Source organism: Salmo trutta, chromosome 16, assembly GCF_901001165.1.
Source record: "Salmo trutta chromosome 16, fSalTru1.1, whole genome shotgun sequence".
In the NCBI taxonomy this organism is placed as follows: Eukaryota; Metazoa; Chordata; class Actinopteri; order Salmoniformes; family Salmonidae; genus Salmo; species Salmo trutta.
In genome coordinates, this window is record NC_042972.1 from 48642789 (window position 1) to 48659968 (window position 17180).

The 17180-nt window shown below is 42.7% G+C and overlaps 2 protein-coding genes across 6 annotated transcripts; one reads left to right on the forward strand and one right to left on the reverse strand.

Moving 5' to 3' along the window:
• The first annotated feature begins 2548 nt into the window (after window positions 1–2548).
• Window positions 2549–5215, forward strand: si:ch211-222l21.1 (prothymosin alpha). The gene is made up of 5 exons (XM_029694720.1): window positions 2549–2735; window positions 3501–3581; window positions 3894–3984; window positions 4106–4185; window positions 4318–5215. The coding sequence occupies exons 1-5, from the start codon at window positions 2685–2687 to the stop codon at window positions 4384–4386; spliced, it is 372 nt and encodes a 123-aa protein (XP_029550580.1). The 5' UTR covers window positions 2549–2684; the 3' UTR covers window positions 4387–5215.
• A 979-nt stretch (window positions 5216–6194) lies between these two features.
• slc45a1 (solute carrier family 45 member 1) lies at window positions 6195–17129 on the reverse strand. 5 transcript variants are annotated; one of them, XM_029694719.1, is made up of 10 exons: window positions 12272–12440; window positions 11058–11525; window positions 10795–10887; window positions 10466–10690; window positions 9359–10248; window positions 9113–9266; window positions 8771–8947; window positions 8402–8607; window positions 7957–8182; window positions 6195–7098 (listed from the first exon to the last, which is right to left on the reverse strand). In XM_029694719.1, exons 2-10 carry the CDS (start codon window positions 11491–11493, stop codon window positions 7073–7075), a joined length of 2433 nt encoding a protein of 810 aa, XP_029550579.1. In that variant the 5' UTR covers window positions 11494–11525; window positions 12272–12440; the 3' UTR covers window positions 6195–7072. The 5 variants fall into 5 exon arrangements, with proteins under 5 accessions (XP_029550579.1, XP_029550577.1, XP_029550576.1 ...); XM_029694717.1 differs by lacking the exon at window positions 12272–12440 and adding an exon at window positions 17045–17129 and having other exon boundaries at window positions 6195–8182; XM_029694716.1 differs by lacking the exon at window positions 12272–12440 and adding an exon at window positions 16893–16980 and having other exon boundaries at window positions 6195–8182.
• Between the last annotated feature and the right edge of the window lie 51 nt (window positions 17130–17180).

The following is a 17180-nucleotide window of genomic DNA, read 5'->3' on the forward strand; positions in this document are numbered from 1 at the left end:
TTCAGGTGATCCCCATTTTTGGTGGCCTGTACATACTACCTCAATCAGCCCGACTATCCGGTACCTATATGTAGCCTCTCTACTGTTGTAGCCTCGCTACTGTTATTTTTCACTGTCTTTTTACTGTTGTTTTTATTTCTTTACTTACCTATTGTTCACCTAATACCTTTTTCTGTACTGTTGGTTACAGCCTGTAAGTAAGCATTTCACTGTACGGTCTACACCTGTTGTATTCGGCGCACGTGACAAATAAACTTTGATTTGATTTAATCACCTTGAGCTCAGTTAAGCGTGTTCAGTGGGATGGCTCTGGGCACGTGATGTGCCATATGTAGCTCCCTGAGGTTTAAACTGTGAGATGAGTGAGAAACGGAGCAGAAGGGCTCACCTTAAATTACCCAGGAGAGAGGAATCAGGTGTGATCTGTGATATGCAGTACCACTTTCTAATACTCTGGAGCAGGTGCTCACCCCACCCTCTTGGTGGGAGACAAATGAAAAGTCTAATTTCATAATAGTAAGAATAATAAACGCTTCTTAATACCATGATACTGATGAATAACATGTATCATATCAGAGGCAAAACTGGAGTTATCGTATTTGAGCATTGATTGTATGTCTGGGTAGAGGAGATTGACAAGATAATATTCCACAGTGAGTGAGTCTGCATTATACTGGAACAGATGCTCAGTGTAGCTCCATTTGCAATACAATAGCCCCCACACAACATGCTAAATGAAACGGTGGCCATAAACAAAAGACTCCAAAGTGGCTTGGCGTGGTGTGTGTGGTGCCTGCATCTATGTGTAAGTGTGTGTGTGTGTGTGGTGTGTGTGTGTGTGTGTGTTTGAGTGCGCGTGCAGATACACAGGCAGACAGCAAAATACATGTGATGCTCCTGCCTGGACCTTAGACCAAATGATGGCTGTGTGAGGGCTCACCAATGCCACACTCAATTATCTAATTATATTTATAAAAGCATCCAGGTGTTATAAGGAATAGACTTTAAATGTATGTACAGTATGAACCACAAAACGATGAGAGACATACTGTACAATCATGGCCATGGGACACAATCTACACTGGACATGTCATCAAATCTGTGAAGGAAATACTTAGGCCTACTTTATCTTTTTTTCAATTACTTCCGAGGCTTTGGTAGCGTTAAGTGAGAGAAGTGGCCAACTGTCCATACAAGTGCAGTAATACAATGTGCCGTGCAAAGTTTCTCCAGATTCACAAAAAAAGGAGACCACGCTACTCTCCTCCCCTCACACCCCATTCTCCATCCTGCCGTCATTGTCTGCCAGACTCAAATCAGACAGCCACACCTTAATTGCTGACCCTACGACCAAAGCCATTTGTTCTGCACGTGGACTTTCCTGCTGGTCATCTATGAACATTTGAACATCTTGGCCATGTTCTGTTATAATCTCCACCCGGCACAGCCAGAAGAGGACTGGCCACCCCTCATAGCCTGGTTCCTCTCTAGGTTTCTTCCTAGGTTCTGGCCTTTCTAGGGAGTTTTTCCTAGCCACTGTGCTGCTACACATGAATTGCTTGCTGTTTGGGGTTTTAGGCTGGGTTTCTGTACAGCACTTTAAGATATCAGCTAATGTAAGAAGGGCTTTATAAATGCATTTGACTAGACATGCTGCTTGTTTCCCAATCATTACTCTGGCCCCAGAATTGCATTGTTTTACATTCACATGGATCACCATTCGTTCTTTACAGTTCAGATATTTCATATCACACAGACAGTCACAGACACAGTGAATAAGTGTAGGTAGCTTACTGGCTGTGTGCTTGTAATAGGCTTATGTAGGCTAGCTATTGTATTCAAATACAAAAGCCTCCTTCTCATTTTTTTTCATACGAGGGACTTTGTTCCTGACCTTCATGTTTAAAATAGAGAAGTCTAACCGAGGCAAGAGGTGTGGTTTAGTTTGTAAATGGTTTCACATCATATCATCTTTGTACTGTAATTTGATACTTAGGCACTGAAGACAAAGGGATAAGCAGCTCTACCAGGGCTTTACACATGCTTCTAGATGGACGAAATCAAGGACAACTTGTTTTGAATACAAATATGTCCAATTCAAGACAAAAAAAACTACAATTGGCAACAGCATTAATGATTAAAAAAATATTGTTGTTTTTGAATGTAGGGAATGCTTGCAGTCACACAAAGAAAGGGACTGCATTCATCAAAGCGCACTTCAAGCACGTTCTTAGAATAGACTATTGCTTACATTAAACACCATTAAAATGTCAAATGTAATTCATGAGAGACGATAACAATGTTAATATCCCTAAGATACTTTCAATTGAAATCCTTTAACGTTATCACATGAACACTTTCTTTATGCTTTACATCAGAGTGCACGCTTTACATTTTCAACCAATTAGGAGAAGGACAGCTGGGAGGAGCTTGATAATCGGGATCAAATTCGGGAGATTGACAACAATCTGTCCAATAAGAACCGTTTAAGCGTGTTAGTAACTTTAGATGGTCCAATTACGTTTTAGATCTACCGTCTCCATTCTAACTAATGGACTACAGTTGTAGCTGGTGTTCATAACTCTCTCCTCAGCGTGTCATTGAAACAGGGCTATATCACTGCCATAAACATCAAACAAAGTATTTATTTCGGAAGTATATTATACCCTTAAATTAAACTAGCTATGGCTGATACCGCAGTGGAGACGACCACAACCACCGAGATTTCAGCAAAGGTGAGTTTGATTAATTTGACTAGCTAACAACTTTACTCTTCAGCTAAGCCTGCATGAACACCAGCTAGCTAACTTCAGCTGTAATAGCAAGCTACAGTAGCCAACCGTGTAATAATAACCAAGTAGCTAGCTAACGTTAATGTCAGTCACTGTCAATGGCTGAAAAATAGTATGTATTTCTCAAACATTTAGTTAGCTATTTAACTAGTTTCAATAACTTCGCTAGCTCCATCAGTAGTACTACATTGATTACTGCATTGATTTGATTTAGCGAGAAAGCAATTTCACTGTACTTCTGCACATGACATTTTAACTTCAACTATTGGCGACTTGGCCTGTGACTAACTTTGCTAGCCAACTAGTTTTGACGTTCAACTTGCTACAGTAGCCACATTGCAAATTTAAGTTATTACTAAGTTAGTAAACGTTAGCTTAAAAAAAACACCTCAATTTGAATGCGCTCGAGCTACACGGTTGAGCGATGGCGGGAAGCGATAACGTTAATCTTTCGCCGTGCGAGAGGAGTGTGCATGCTTATCTTTCTTGTAGGGAACGGCGATGCAAGTTCCCGATGCCTTCCGTTGTGTGCACTTTCGGCAGTCGTCGGGCATGCGCCGCTAGTAAATACTGGAGATGTGTAGAAAGGTTACAACAATCTTAAGTTAAAGATGGCTACGTTGACTTTGGCGACTGAGTATATGACCACATCGTGGTGGACATGCTTCAATTGTGTCAGTGAGCTAATCAAGAATAACATATTTTCAGGAGCTCAAAGAGAAGAAAGAGGTTGCCGAGGAGGTGGTGGAGAAGGAGAACGGCAGTGGGGACGCACCTGGCAAGGAAACAGTGAGTTGATGCCGAAGTTTATTTCCTTGGGAGCCTCATGGCCTTTTGTCTTGGCGCCATCATCATACAGGTGTCTCCAGACTCAGCCCCGTCTACCCCACCCCCACTCACTACTCTTTGTTTAGTTTGTGAAATGGCACAAATGTTCCTTAAGACACTTGTTGGACCTCATTGCATTCCCTTTCCTTATTCTCAGGGGGAATTAAGTATAAACTACTTTTCTGAAAGAAATTCCTTGTCACTCATGCATACAATTTACCCACATGTATGTGAAATATTAAAGTTTGTCATTCTTTGGTTCCTTCCCTCCAGCACACAAATGGTGCAGAGGAGACAAATGGTGCAGAGGGGAAGACAAATGGTGCAATTCATTCTGAAGTAACGCCAGAGGTTGAAGAGGATGGTAAATTCATGCCCCTCTTTGGACTAACAGCTGGATAAAAAAAAATACATGTTTAATGGTTATTTGATACGTGAGGTGCTTGAAGCCCATGTTTTTGCTTCATGTATGAATGTGATTGCAGGAGAGGGAGAGGATGCAGCTGAAGATGCAGAAGAAGCTGCTGAGGTTGACCACCCTGTGAAACGCCCAGCTGAGGAGGAGGTACAGTTTTGTCCGATTTTAAACCCGTCAATATACAATGGTCTCACAGTAAAAGTTGAGCCATCTTTATTACTGTTTTAAATCTGGCCACTAAGTTCTCTCCTCACTTGAAAATGTTTATTTTGCCCTCAGGAACAAGTGGAAACAAAAAAACAGAAAACAGAAAACGATGATTCAAAGGAAGCTGAAGTGGAGGCCTAGAACGCTCAGTCTGTACTCTTCCGCTGCTCTGTCTACATGCCGTTGTCAACTTCACCTTGTAGAGCTTGTGCTTTATGTATGTTTTACAGATTTTGTTTGCCCCCAAGATATTACATTGCACTGGAGTCCTTAAACATAGCGGCCTCCTCCCTTTTTATAAGATGTTATTTATTGGTTTCCTTACGTTAAAAAAAACTTGTGCAAATAGGATCCATGCTGTTTTATCAGTATGTTAGTTTGTGTCTGTATGAGTTAAGCACATTCTCTACCTTTTTACTGCTGACCAGTTGATTCAGAGGCAGGCAGCTGCACCCTTCTCCACATTTTCAAGGTGACCTCAGACTCACTAAAGACCAAAGATAAGTTTTAAGCAGGGGCTAATGGACTATTGTTAGCATTATTAGTTCAGGCTTTTTTAATAACTTTTGTTTAGTGCTGCTGCTAGTAGTTAATTCTTTGTCTGGCTGATCTGTTAACCCAAAAATGGCACAAATAAAAGAACACCTCCGTGATAAGATAGTTTGATCCTGTTTAGGGGTCTGGCTTCTGCAATGTTAATTACCCCCTCTTAATTCTTAAGGCTTTGGTCATATGTTTTGTATGCATTTTAAAACAAGTTTGTACCCAAGATACTGTTTTTCTGTTTAATTTTCAGTTTTTTGTCTGGTTGACTCAAATTGTCTACAATGGTCTTTATCAGAACATTCCCAACCTAATGTTCTTTCTGTTCTAGTGCAGTTACATTTCATGATTGCTATTTGGTTGCTTCGGCCACTGCTTTGTATATTCTGGTTGTTGATGATTAAATAAATCAGTCTTGTCTTTTTAACCATGGTGTTTTGCATACGCTGTAGTTAAATGTGCTGGATATTTCACCTCTGTTTAAAGGGCAATTCTGCCACTTTTCAACCTCTTATTCATGATCTCCAGTGCCATACTAGTGTCTACATATCTGTAAACGGTACGTTTCTATGGTCTGCGGTTAAGAAGAAAGGTCCTAAAAAACATCACAGGGTAGAATTCAAAGTAAAAAAATAAAAATGTCAAACCCTGATAGGAGTTTCTAGCCATAGAGGATATTTTCTTGTTCCCCACGTCACTACGATTCTCAGTGTTTTAAAAATCATTGCTTTAACTTGATATCGGGTCGAATTTTGTAACTTTTTTCATCAAAACAGAAATGGGCTGTTAAACACATGTAGACACTGGTATTGTGCTGGAGATAATGAAAATGAGGTTAGTGGTGGAAGTGCCATTTAAGATGCTTTACTGTTAGTCACAATTGTAATTGTGTTAATGAAATAAGGTATGCTTTCAGTTAAAACAGTCCTAGCCATGTAAAGGACCTGATGTCAGTTGACTTAATATAGCATAAGACTGAATATGGATGGGAGTACTTCCCAAGATGATTTTGTAACTGGGAAAGAGGTGATTCTTATCTGGATTTTGGCTTTTTTTTCTCCATAGAACTACACTACATGTCAATCAATTTAAGTCCTGACGTGTTGCAGTTTACAGACCCATCTAGTGGTGTAAACTGGTATTGTAGGTCAACTCAGGGTAGGTTTGATTTTTGAGAATCGTTTTTATTTGATAGAAACTCCATGTGGATAGAGGTTTTCTGGTAATGACCAGTTATGAAGATTACATATCTTAATGCGAAATACATAGCTGTAAATCTAATACCAATATTTTCAAAGGAAACATTAAGCCTAAAGGACACTTATGCATAATTATCTGCATAGAGGAGACTTCTAAGATGTGAAGTTCTATGATAGTGAGTTTAATAAAAAAGGACAATAGCCCAAAAAGTTAATTATAATTTTAATTGAACTCAACCCTGAAGTAGCCGTTACAGTAATACAGTTAATATTGGAATTAAGGATGAAGAACATCAGAAAACACTTTATTGTAAAATACTAGAAATGTTATTTTGTTGAATTGAAGCAAGTTGCAACAGCATGATGATCCATACAGTTGCTGTTTTCTCAAAAGAAACCAGTCAGAAACATGACATCATGGCACGTGTCCAGTCTGTTATGGAGGCTTCAGTGGTAGACCCTGATCAACATTCCGCTGAAGCATCAGCTCTAGATGACTCATGACAGTGGGGTGTTTCATGGTGGTGAGCATTCTAGTGAAACTCACAAATCAAGCTGAACGCAGGCATGAGTTATTGTTAATTCATTCAACAACAACAAAAAAATGCCTGGAAACAGTCTCTGTGTCAATTAAGTGATGTTCAAGGCAAGCAAGTTTTTTTTTTAGCCTGTCATAGATTTTTTCAATTAAAAAGTAATTATGATTTCACCAATGTTTTATAATTGGCTGATTGATGAACATGGAAAATGAAATGTTATTTCAGCTGTTTATAATCAAATTAATTGAGTGAATAAATGTAGCGTGTGATGAGACTGGATAACTAACCCAAACGTGAGAGGGTCACTCCAGTGAGCCAGTTTGGGTCGTGTGGTGAAACAAGCCTAAACCCTAACTAAAGCATGCGCCTTAGCGGTGAAAATAAGCACTTGCTGTTGGCAAATATGAACCCAAAAGTCTTCCCTCTCAAAGTTGTCCAGCTCCATCTTAAGCATAGTTCACATGCATCTTCCTGAATTCGTTCTTGCCACCAAAACAACAGATTTGTTGTTCTTCTTTTTTGTTCGGTTTCCGATGGAATGCCGAATCACACCCCAGTTTCAACTTCTCTTCCTGGTAATGACAAGAATCACTGTCATTACAACAGTCACGCCAGGAGCAAGGTGACAGGACAGAGTGACGTCCATGGCTTAGTAAAGGGTCCATCTCTGTGTGTATGTTTGTAAACGCATTAGTGAGTGTCAAGTCAAAATGGTAATAAATAATGACCATAATAATCTGAGTGCCTTGTGTGAAACCTCAGAGGCACAGTTTGGCTCTTTATTGTTCACATAGTACAAACTGTACATTGAGTGAGAGTGGTCCTATGGCTTGCATGTGTGTGTAAATGCACTGCAGATATGCTACTGTGCTTACATGAATTCAGGGCTTCAAGCAAAAGGTCATTGGTGATACATTCAGACAGTCCCTAAGCCTGCCTACAGTGGGATGATAGTGTGCTGACTCAGAGAAACAGGCAGTAGACATTCCCTCATACATCAGACCAAAACAGAAGATACAGGGCATTGAGGGTACAGCGCATGCATATATTAGGCGAGGCCAAAAACAATTAACCCCTTCAAAGATAGTTTTAATTTATTTCTGATGTCCCGGGGAATAGGGGCTGTAGGGCCGTAAGTATTTAGGCACGCACAAAATTAACATAAGTGGGGCTTTTTAGTGGAAATTATGGGAGAGAAATACGTGGACACTAACACACTGACACCGCAGAACGGTGGCCAATGTCTGCCTGTCGGTCTAAGCTCTAAGAGGAGCTATGCTGAGTAGTGCGAGAGAGTACAGTACTGTATGTGCTTTGCAGAGAGACAGAGTGTGTAGGCTATATGCGTTGTGACAGAAGGCTGCAGTGTGAGGGGGGGGGGGTCTAAATGTGCACCAGTAGTGGCTGGGTCTCACTTTCGGAAGGCTCACCCTCAGGGGGGGGCAGGTGGTACACCACGCAGAGGGAGGAGTACAGACAGCCCACGAATGACATCGCGCTAGAAAAGTACATCACTCCCTGGGCCCCGCCCACCAGCGAGGTCAGAGGTCCCATCGCCACGGAGACTATGATCTGAGCTAGGAAGTACTGGCAGCTGAGCAGAGAGATGTCCACCCCCATCCCTCTCCTGGTCCCTTCCCCTGACGAGCCACAGAACTACACAAACGGAGAGAGACGGCACATGCATGATTGATACTGTGAACACTTTTTCAACAAACACATTTTTACAAATAAATCTATAAAGACACAGTAGTGTGCTATATCAAAACACTTGACCAATACTGTATAAAATACTTTCACAAAAACACAATTCAGAACATTATATGTTCACATTTATGTGTTGTATTCAGTGTATTCCCATTCATATTCACTAACCTGTGGGCTCTGGTAGTATTCACACAGCAGAGAGTAAGGCAGTGTACACAGAGATGAGAAGAGCACCCCGTAGGTGACACAGAGAGACAGCACCACATAGAGGTTGGTGGAGAGTGTAGCAAGGCCCGTGCCAAGGCCAAACGCCAGGTAGGCAAAGAAATAGAGAGAGCGGAGGGAAAAACGCTCCTCCAGCTTCTCCAGTATGGCTATGAATAGAAACAAGAGGAGAGGAAGATAACAGAAGGGAAAAACCTGTAAAACAACTATATCTGATACAGAATCGAAATGATGGATGTGTGAGGTGTGTGTGCTATTTCTGTGTTTTTATGAGTGTACTGATGTGTGTGTGTGCGCGCGCACAGGACTCACCTGAGTAAAAGGCAGCACTGAATGCATAGATGCACATGCCCCAGCAGCCCATGCTGACGCCAGCATTGTAGCGTTGGTAGGCCTCAGAGTCATGGGGTGCTCTGGGGTCTCCCTCAAACACTACCTCCCCCATGAAGTCAGTGTAGAACAGCAGCATGCCCTCAAAGGACAGCCAACCTATAGGATCAAGACAGGGTGGCAGATGGCTCATATTTACATAGACATACTCACACAGCTTCCACTGGAGTACAGATCGGCTGCGGTGACATCATCACTGGGGATTTTAACCTCAGTAGGCGTACAGACAATAAAACACAAGCACACGAGTGACATGACTCTCACCCAAGAAATGGTTAGTGCATAGGCTGCGCAGTGACGGAGGCATCCTGTAGATGGCGATACACAGTAGCCTCATTGACATCTGTGAATCTGCTGTCTCCACATTTTCACTCAGGTCACTCTCATAGCGCACTCCATTCAGAAGAATGTTTGCCACCTTTATTACAGGAGGAAGAAGAATCAGATACATTCATTCTCTCAACATGATGATTTGTTAAACTAATCAGAGGAATTAAACTCCAGTCTGACCTGCTGACTGAAGGTCACCGTTCTTCTGCGGCCATTTTCCAGCCCTTCACTCTGGATCACCATTGGCTCCTCCACAAGCGCAAGGCTCTGAGGGCGCTTCAGGATACCAGCGGACGAACCTCGATGGGACCCTGCCTCCATCTGAGCCTCCCCAGCCTGAGCCCCTGCCCCGGCCTGGGATCCTGCCCCGGCCTGGGCCACTGTCCCAGCCACGGTTAGAGCTACAGCCACGGTTAGTGCTCCAGCCTGGGCTACTCCTCCAGACTGTGACCCAGTTCCAGGCTGAGATCCCTGGAGAGGTGGGGTGTCCCCTGGAGGCAGTGGTCGGGCTGCAGTGTCCTGGTCAAGGGGCTGTGGAGATGGCTGTCCTGTGTAGCAGTCGATAAGCACACTGTCTATATAGGAGGTTCCCAGGGATGAGGCGAACTCATTGATGCCAGTGAGAGAGTTGTCCCGACTGATAAAGCTGCCATATTTAGGAGTAAGGGGGCTGAGGGGGGAGATGGGGCTGGTGAGGCCGGCACAGAGGCGTGCGTTGGCACTACAGGAGTGTGCCATGGGGTTAGGGTTTGAGGGGCAGGGTTCAGAGAACTGGTAGCTATAAAGCCTCTCTTCTGCCTCCTCCAATCCCAGGCTTGCCCCTGGAGGGACAGGGGGAGAGGGGGGCAGAGGGAGGCTGGGGCTCTTTAGAGAGTTTTTAGAGTTCTTCTGAGGCTGCGTCTTTGGCAGGGGCCGCTCGGGGATGCTGTTGAGGGTCATGCACGTGGCGATGACCAACGTGACACTGGTGAACATGTAGATGACTCGAAGTTGACCTCCCATTGACCTCCCAAACTCAGTGTGGTCCCAGTTAATTCCACCCACGATGTACCCGAATCCACCGCCCAGTCCTGCATAGAGCGTGTGGGGCATAATCATCATAGAACTGGTTATCATATCAGTGACATTGATTATGCTGTCACATCTCAGACTTATTATATATGTTACGTTTAACTCTACATTGTCAGAGGTTTTTTTATATGTACATTTTACCGTCTCACCTACCAGTGGTGAGTGTTATAGCGTTCCCTGACTGAACAGTAGTTAGTGCAAACAGTGCTCTCTAACCTGCCAGCAGTGCGTGGATATTGAGGCCACGGTCCTGGTCCTCTGGCAGGCACACATCCATCATGTAGGCGTGGCTGGGATTATCTGCCGAGTCCGCACAGAAGTCCATCAGAACCACTCCACAAATAGTTAGTATGATGCCCCACTTGTGATTGGTTGCTGTGTCTGCCACCGCAGCTCCAATGTCTCGCCCATTCAGCACCATTGTTAAACCAAGCAGAGCTCCTACAAAGTTAAAACAGAGAACTTCAGGACTACAATATTAGTTAAAAACAGGAACAGAGTTTCACCAGAGGAGGGAGAGCCTTGCAAGACAGAATATTCCTTACCAATAGCCAAGGCTAAAATAAACGGTCTCCTACGGCCAAAGCGGGATGTACAACGATCACTCCAAGCTCCTAGGAGAGGCTGGACAAGGAATCCTTAAAACCATGAGGAGAAATTAGAAGGATTTAAGGGCACTCAATGAGCAATGCTGATGGGAACAGCAATATAATCTAACTCTACTATTCAAAGCACAGTTATGTATCATCTTTATCTAATCAAACAGGACTTTCTGTATCTACTTCATCTCTCCCTGCCACTTCATTACCCAATATCGGACTGATGAACCACACCAGGCTGTAGAACTCCTCGGGCAGACCCATCTGTAGCAGGACAGGGGTGACATAGGCTGTCTCCATGGCATAGCTGAACTCAATGCCAAACAGGACACAGCCGTTGAAGAGCAGCTCTGGGAAGGTGCGACGTGGGGGCATCTCACTGAGGTCCAGCTGATCTAGGGGGCAGGGGGTGTTGGGCGGGGGCGGCGGGGACGGTCTGATCAGCTTCCGCCGCTTCGGGTGTCTCTGGAAGTTGTTGGCACGGTGACTCAGGAGGCGTGTGGTAGACGATGGGAAGCTGACGGTCTTGGGCATGGAGCTCCTCCAGAGGACATCATTTGTGGCACCCAATGACCTCTCTGATGACCTCCCTCCTGGGCTGGCCAACAGGGGGTCACTGGGGGTGCCCATTCCTGGAGATGACATCACTCTGCTGGGCCCAGTTTACGCTGGACACACTAGGAGATTCTCACTCATAGATCAAAATGCAATCACATTAAAGTTTAAAAGATAAATATACCATTTTATGAGGAGGAAGACTGTACTGTAAGGAGGCATATCAATAACAGAATTGCAGTAATTACATCCATAAAGTATTAATAGCTTTGGCAAGCTACTTTTAGAGGACACTCAAGGTAACATCTGCTCATATGGCTAGTACTGTAAAACAGGAGATGAATACGTAGACACCAAGGTAACCGGCGGTAAGGCCACTGCCAGCCTACGATGGCACTATGCTCCTCATGGGCAAGACGCACTGCCACAAATGTGCATGTTGATGGTGATGTGCGCAAAACCCATGTGCTCTAGTACAGCAGTGTGGTATGCGGCATCGTCTCTCACCGTGGCTTTTTCCGTTCACATTTTTCATGGGTGTTTTTTGCCCACGTAACAAGCTAATCGGATGCGTCGGGGATATAAAAGGCTATTGGCACAAATCGTCTGAAATAAATGTTTTAACATGCAAGGCTACACATTATTTATTTGTGAAACGCACGTCTTTAAACATTAAACACATGCCAAGCATGTGACTACGGCTTGATAGGTCTGGTTTGTCATAATTTGTTTTCCAATTGTCATCGACGTTATGCTCATTGACTTGAAAACATTTTTGCTCTCGAGTCAAGGTGAAGATTATACAATGGAATTAACACATGGTCTTAGACAGGGCAAAGCGTGCAAACTGAAACATTAAAGAAATTACCTTGTCACCGTTTCTCTGTCATTTATTTCAGTATTCTCTGTTGGTAAACAAGTCAATCATATTTATGATTTAGAATATTTACGTTGGATGAGAGAAATATGTTTTTTTTCTTCCTTAGATGCAGTCATCTCCCTTCTTTATTCTCTGTCCCTTTTCCTTCCCCCGCTCTTCCCTCTTGCTCTCCCTTCCCGTCCCTCACCCGTGACGTCACCATCACCCCTCCTGTTCCCTGCGCTTGGTAGACCTGCAGCCTCAGCACCAATACATATGAAGTTAGCGTCATCCACATTTAAAGGCCCAGTGCAGTCAAAAACATGACTGCCTGTGTTTTATATACATTTCCACACTATGAGGTTGGAAGAATGGCACTGGAGGGGATGGCCGCCGTTTTATGGGCTCCTAACCAATTGTGCTATTTGTGTGTTTTTTCGCATTGTTTGTAGCTTATTTTGTACATCATGTTTATGCTACCATCTCATGACCAAAAAGAGCAATTACTCACCTCGAACTGGACAAATATTTTTTCTTTAATGAGTCTGACCCAAAGGATATAATGTTACACCCGGACAAGGGCCAAATTCTATTGGCCAATGTGCAATCACTGGAGAAAAAACTGGATGAGCTCAGTTCGAGACTATCCTACCAATGGGACATTAAAAACTGTAATATCTTGTTTCACAGAGTCGTTGCTGAACGACAACACGGCTAATATACAGTTGTCTGGGTTTTCCGTGCATCGGCAAGACAGAACAGCTACGTCCGGTAAGACGAGGGGTGGGGGGGGTGTGTCTATTTGTCAATAACAGCTGGTGCGCGATGTTTAATATTAAGGTAGTCTCGAGGTATTGCTTGCCTGAGGTAGAGTACCTCATGATAAACTGTAGACCACACAGTCTACTAAGAGAGTTTTTAATACTTTTCGTAGCTGTCTATTTACCACCACAAACCGGCGCTGGCACAAAGACCGCACTCAACAAGCTGTTTAAGGCCATAAGCAAACAAGAAAATGCTCATCCAGAAGCAGTGCTCCTAGTGGCCGGGACTTTAATGCAGGCAAACTTAAATCCATTTTACCTAATTTCTACCAGCATGTCACATGTGCAACCAGAGGAGAAAAAAACCCTCTAGACCACCTTTACTCCACACACAGAGATGCGTACAAAGTTCTCTCACCCACCATTTGGCAAATCTGACCATAATTCTATCCTCCTGATTCCTGCTTACAAGCAAAAACTAAAGCAGGAAGTACCAGTGACTCACTCAATACCGAAGCGGTTAGATGACGCGGATGCTACGCTACAGGACTGTTTTGCTAGCACAGACTGGAATATGTGCCGAGATTCATCCAATGGCATTGAGGAACAGTGATGTAAAGTTCTTAAGTAGTACTTTAAAGTACTTTTACTTAAGTTTATTTTTTTTGGTATCTGTACTTTACTATTTATATTTTTGGCAACTTTTACTAAACTACATTCCTAAAGAAAGTAAGGCACTTTCTACTCCATACATTTTCCCTGACACCCAAAAGTACTCGTTACATTTTGACAGGAAAATGGTCCAATTCACACACTTATCAAGAGAACATCCCTGGTCATCCCTACTGCCTCTGATCTGGCAGACTCACAAACACAAATGCTTCGTTTGTAAATTAGTGTTGGAGTGTGCCCCTGGATATCCCTCAATAAAAATTGTGCTCTCTGGCTTGCTTAATATAAGGGAAGTTGAAATGATTTATACTTTTACTACATTTTAGCAATTCCATTTACTTTGATACTTAAGTATATTTAAAACCAAATACGTAGACTTTAACTCGAGTAGTATTTTACTGGGTGACTTTCACTTGAGTCATTTTCTATTAAGGCATCTTTACTTTTACTCCAGTATGACTATTGAGTACTTTTTTCCACCACTGTTGGAGTATTTTTTTACATTTTATTTTACCAGAACGACAGATTTTTACCTTGTCAGCTCGGGGATTCCATCTTGCAAACTTACGGTTAACTAGTCCAACGCTCTAACCACTAGGCTACCTGCCACCCCTTGAGGAGTATTTGCATTGCCCCCCCCCCACCCCTTTGTTTTTACACTGCTGCTACTCGCCATTTATTATCTATACATAGTCACTTTACCCCTACCTACACTACCGTTCAAAAGTTGTGTCACTTAGAAATGTCCTTGTTTTTAAAGAAAAAACGTTTTTTTTGTCCATTAAAATAACATCAAATTGATCAGAAATACAGTGTAGACATTGTTAATGTTGTAAATGACTATTGTAGCTGGAAACGGCTGATTTTTAATGGAATATCTACATAGGCGTACAGAGGCCCATTATCAGCAACCATCACTCCTGTGTTCCAATGGCACGTTGTGTTAGCTAATCCAAGTGATCATTTTAAAAAGGCTAATTGATCATTAGATTTTGCAATTATGTTAGCACAGCTTAAAACTGTTGTCCTAATTAAAGAAGTAATAAAGCTGGCCTTCTTTAGACTAGTTGAGTATATGGAGCATCAGCATTTGTGGGTTCGATTACAGGCTCAAAATGGCCAGAAAAAAATAACTTTCTTCTGAAACTCGTCAGTCTATTCTTGTTCTGAGAAATTAAGGCTATTCCATGCGAGAAATTGCCAAGAAACTGAAGATCTTGTACAACGCTGTGTACTACGCCCTTCACAGAACAGCACAAACTGGCTCAAACCAGAATCGAAAGGAGTGGGAGGTCCCGGTGCACAACTGAGCAAGAGGACAAGTACAATAGAGTGTCTAGTTTGAGAAACAGACACCTCACAAGTCCTCAACTGGCAGCTTCATTAAATAGTACCCGCAAAACCCCAGTTGAGGTGTTTTGCTGGTCAGTCGAGTTCATAGTTTTGTCCTTCACGCTCATACCATTCCCCAACAGTCCTAGCAAAATTATTGCTTTAGAAATTGCTATTTATGTTTCTTTTTTTGTACCATTTCAATTGAAAACAATAGCAGTAAGGTACTTAACTGCTACCCAGAAATGATTTGATATTGAGATAAAAACAGCTGCATTGGACCTTTAAAATTATTGCCAACAACACTAACTAATAGTTAAAAGCAGTATGGATATGTTGACCATTTACCATACAAATTAGCCTGGGCTTAGACTACCAAGACAAACATCTGCATTTGGTTTTTGTGCTGTCCAGACAGTTTTAGCCCAATACGCAATTGAGTTTCATAGAAATGCTCTCTGGTAGAAGTACAGTAGCCTAGTAGTTTTATTTTCATAAACCATAATGAGCTGCATGAAAGCTGATGCCAATACTGTGTCTTCTGTTAATCTTTGATCTCACCAACATTTCATAATATAACACTTGCCACACCTTTGAAAACTTATGCAACTTGTAAACCCCAGCCACTATCGAAGCATGAGGTCTGATAGAAACTCTCTCGGAGGCCAGTGTTATCTACAAGCCATCAGACTGCTGAACACTTGAACTGGCCTGACAACCTGCTCTGATTCTCTGCAAATTAGCACACATGCACTCAACTCACACTACCACCCACCCACACAGACAGACATGCACTACATCCACATCTGTTGCTACCAGACTCTTATTGAGTACCACAGTATGAGTCATAATACCCATAAAACCTAGCAGTAAAACCCAGAAATGGTTCCAATCGTTTTTCCACCATTCATTTTTCCATAGGGGATTTTAGAACGACTGCATTTAAGATCTGTGTTTTGTGTAGGCTTACCCTGGCGTGATGTTTTGACAACCGTGCAAATCTCTCTTGGGCAAGGTAACTTTTAACAATACATTTGCCTGTAATTACCCCCCCCCCCAAAAAAAAATTTATAACGCTAATTAGTCGCTAATGTGGCTATCATACAGAACTACACATCCTGTCCCAAGCTTTGATGTAATCACTCAAGGTGCAGGGTGGGAAAACTCCACATTTCTCCATGCAAACTCTCATCGACAAGTTTAAAGTAACCTAACAAGTAATTGATAGCCTTTGTTTCTTGTGTAAATAATTGATAGGGATACAGCTATTAAATATCACCTGGTGGGCTAGCAAGTTAGGTACCTTGGTTGGCTAGTTGGCTGCATTAGCTAATGTTGCACCGCATCTCACCATGGTGTAGTCGGACTTTCACAATAGGCATATTCGATAGCATGTTAGCGCTAACTAGCCTATGTTAAATATTCCTGCCCTGGTGGACTAGCTAGCTTGTCACCACCTGTGGTGTCTGGGGAAAAGTCTGACTACACAAATGAGCTTATGTAACTACCTAGCTAAACTTTACCTAAATAATCCTGCCCTGGTGGACTAACATTAGCTAGCATGTTACCACATGGGAAAAAGTTTGACTACACAAACGGTGAGCAAACGTTAACTGGCTAGCTCACAAAGGACTTGTGGGCTTAATGTTTTCCCATTCAAAACAAATGCTTTTGTTCCAAGAGTGCATCTGTTGTACATGACTAATCTGTGTGAAGTCAGTTATGCATGTCAACAGGGATGGAAATTAGGCTAGTACTTTTCAGACTGGAATAGGAGACAATGTACCAAATTAGCCTGACACAGCAGTGATATTTTGCATTTCCAAACATCGCATGCCACAGATTTAGGACCTGAAGGTTACCGGGGCTGGAGGAAATCGTAGTCTGCTGACCAGTACATCTCAGTCTCTTTCAGAGGATCCACTATCACGGTTGGTCCTTCTCAATGACTTCATGGTTAAGGGTTGTAACTCTCCTCTTTAGAATCAGAAGTACAGCTAATTGCAATACTTACCCTAGAGTGTCCTGATCTAGTTGAGCATTCCAAATCATTTCTCCATCCCAGCAGAAATGTCCAATCCACATAGTTGTCACGTCTACTCCAGCTCCTCCTCTCTGGTGCTCGTTGTCGCCAGTTGTCTCATCATTAC

Bases quoted from the DNA above. Each gene is read 5' to 3' on its own strand.
- si:ch211-222l21.1 (XM_029694720.1), top strand. From the start codon at position 2,685: ATGGCTGATACCGCAGTGGAGACGACCACAACCACCGAGATTTCAGCA. The intron at 2,736-3,500 runs GTGAGTTTGATT...ACATATTTTCAG, and splicing joins CCACCGAGATTTCAGCAAAG to GAGCTCAAAGAGAAGAAAGA. The intron at 3,582-3,893 runs GTGAGTTGATGC...CCTTCCCTCCAG, and splicing joins ACGCACCTGGCAAGGAAACA to CACACAAATGGTGCAGAGGA.
- slc45a1 (XM_029694717.1), bottom strand. From the start codon at position 11,493: ATGTCATCTCCAGGAATGGGCACCCCCAGTGACCCCCTGTTGGCCAGC. The intron at 9,267-9,358 runs GTCAGACTGGAG...CCTGTAATAAAG, and splicing joins CGGTGACCTTCAGTCAGCAG to GTGGCAAACATTCTTCTGAA. The intron at 8,608-8,770 runs GTGAGTCCTGTG...TTCTATTCATAG, and splicing joins CAGTGCTGCCTTTTACTCAG to CCATACTGGAGAAGCTGGAG.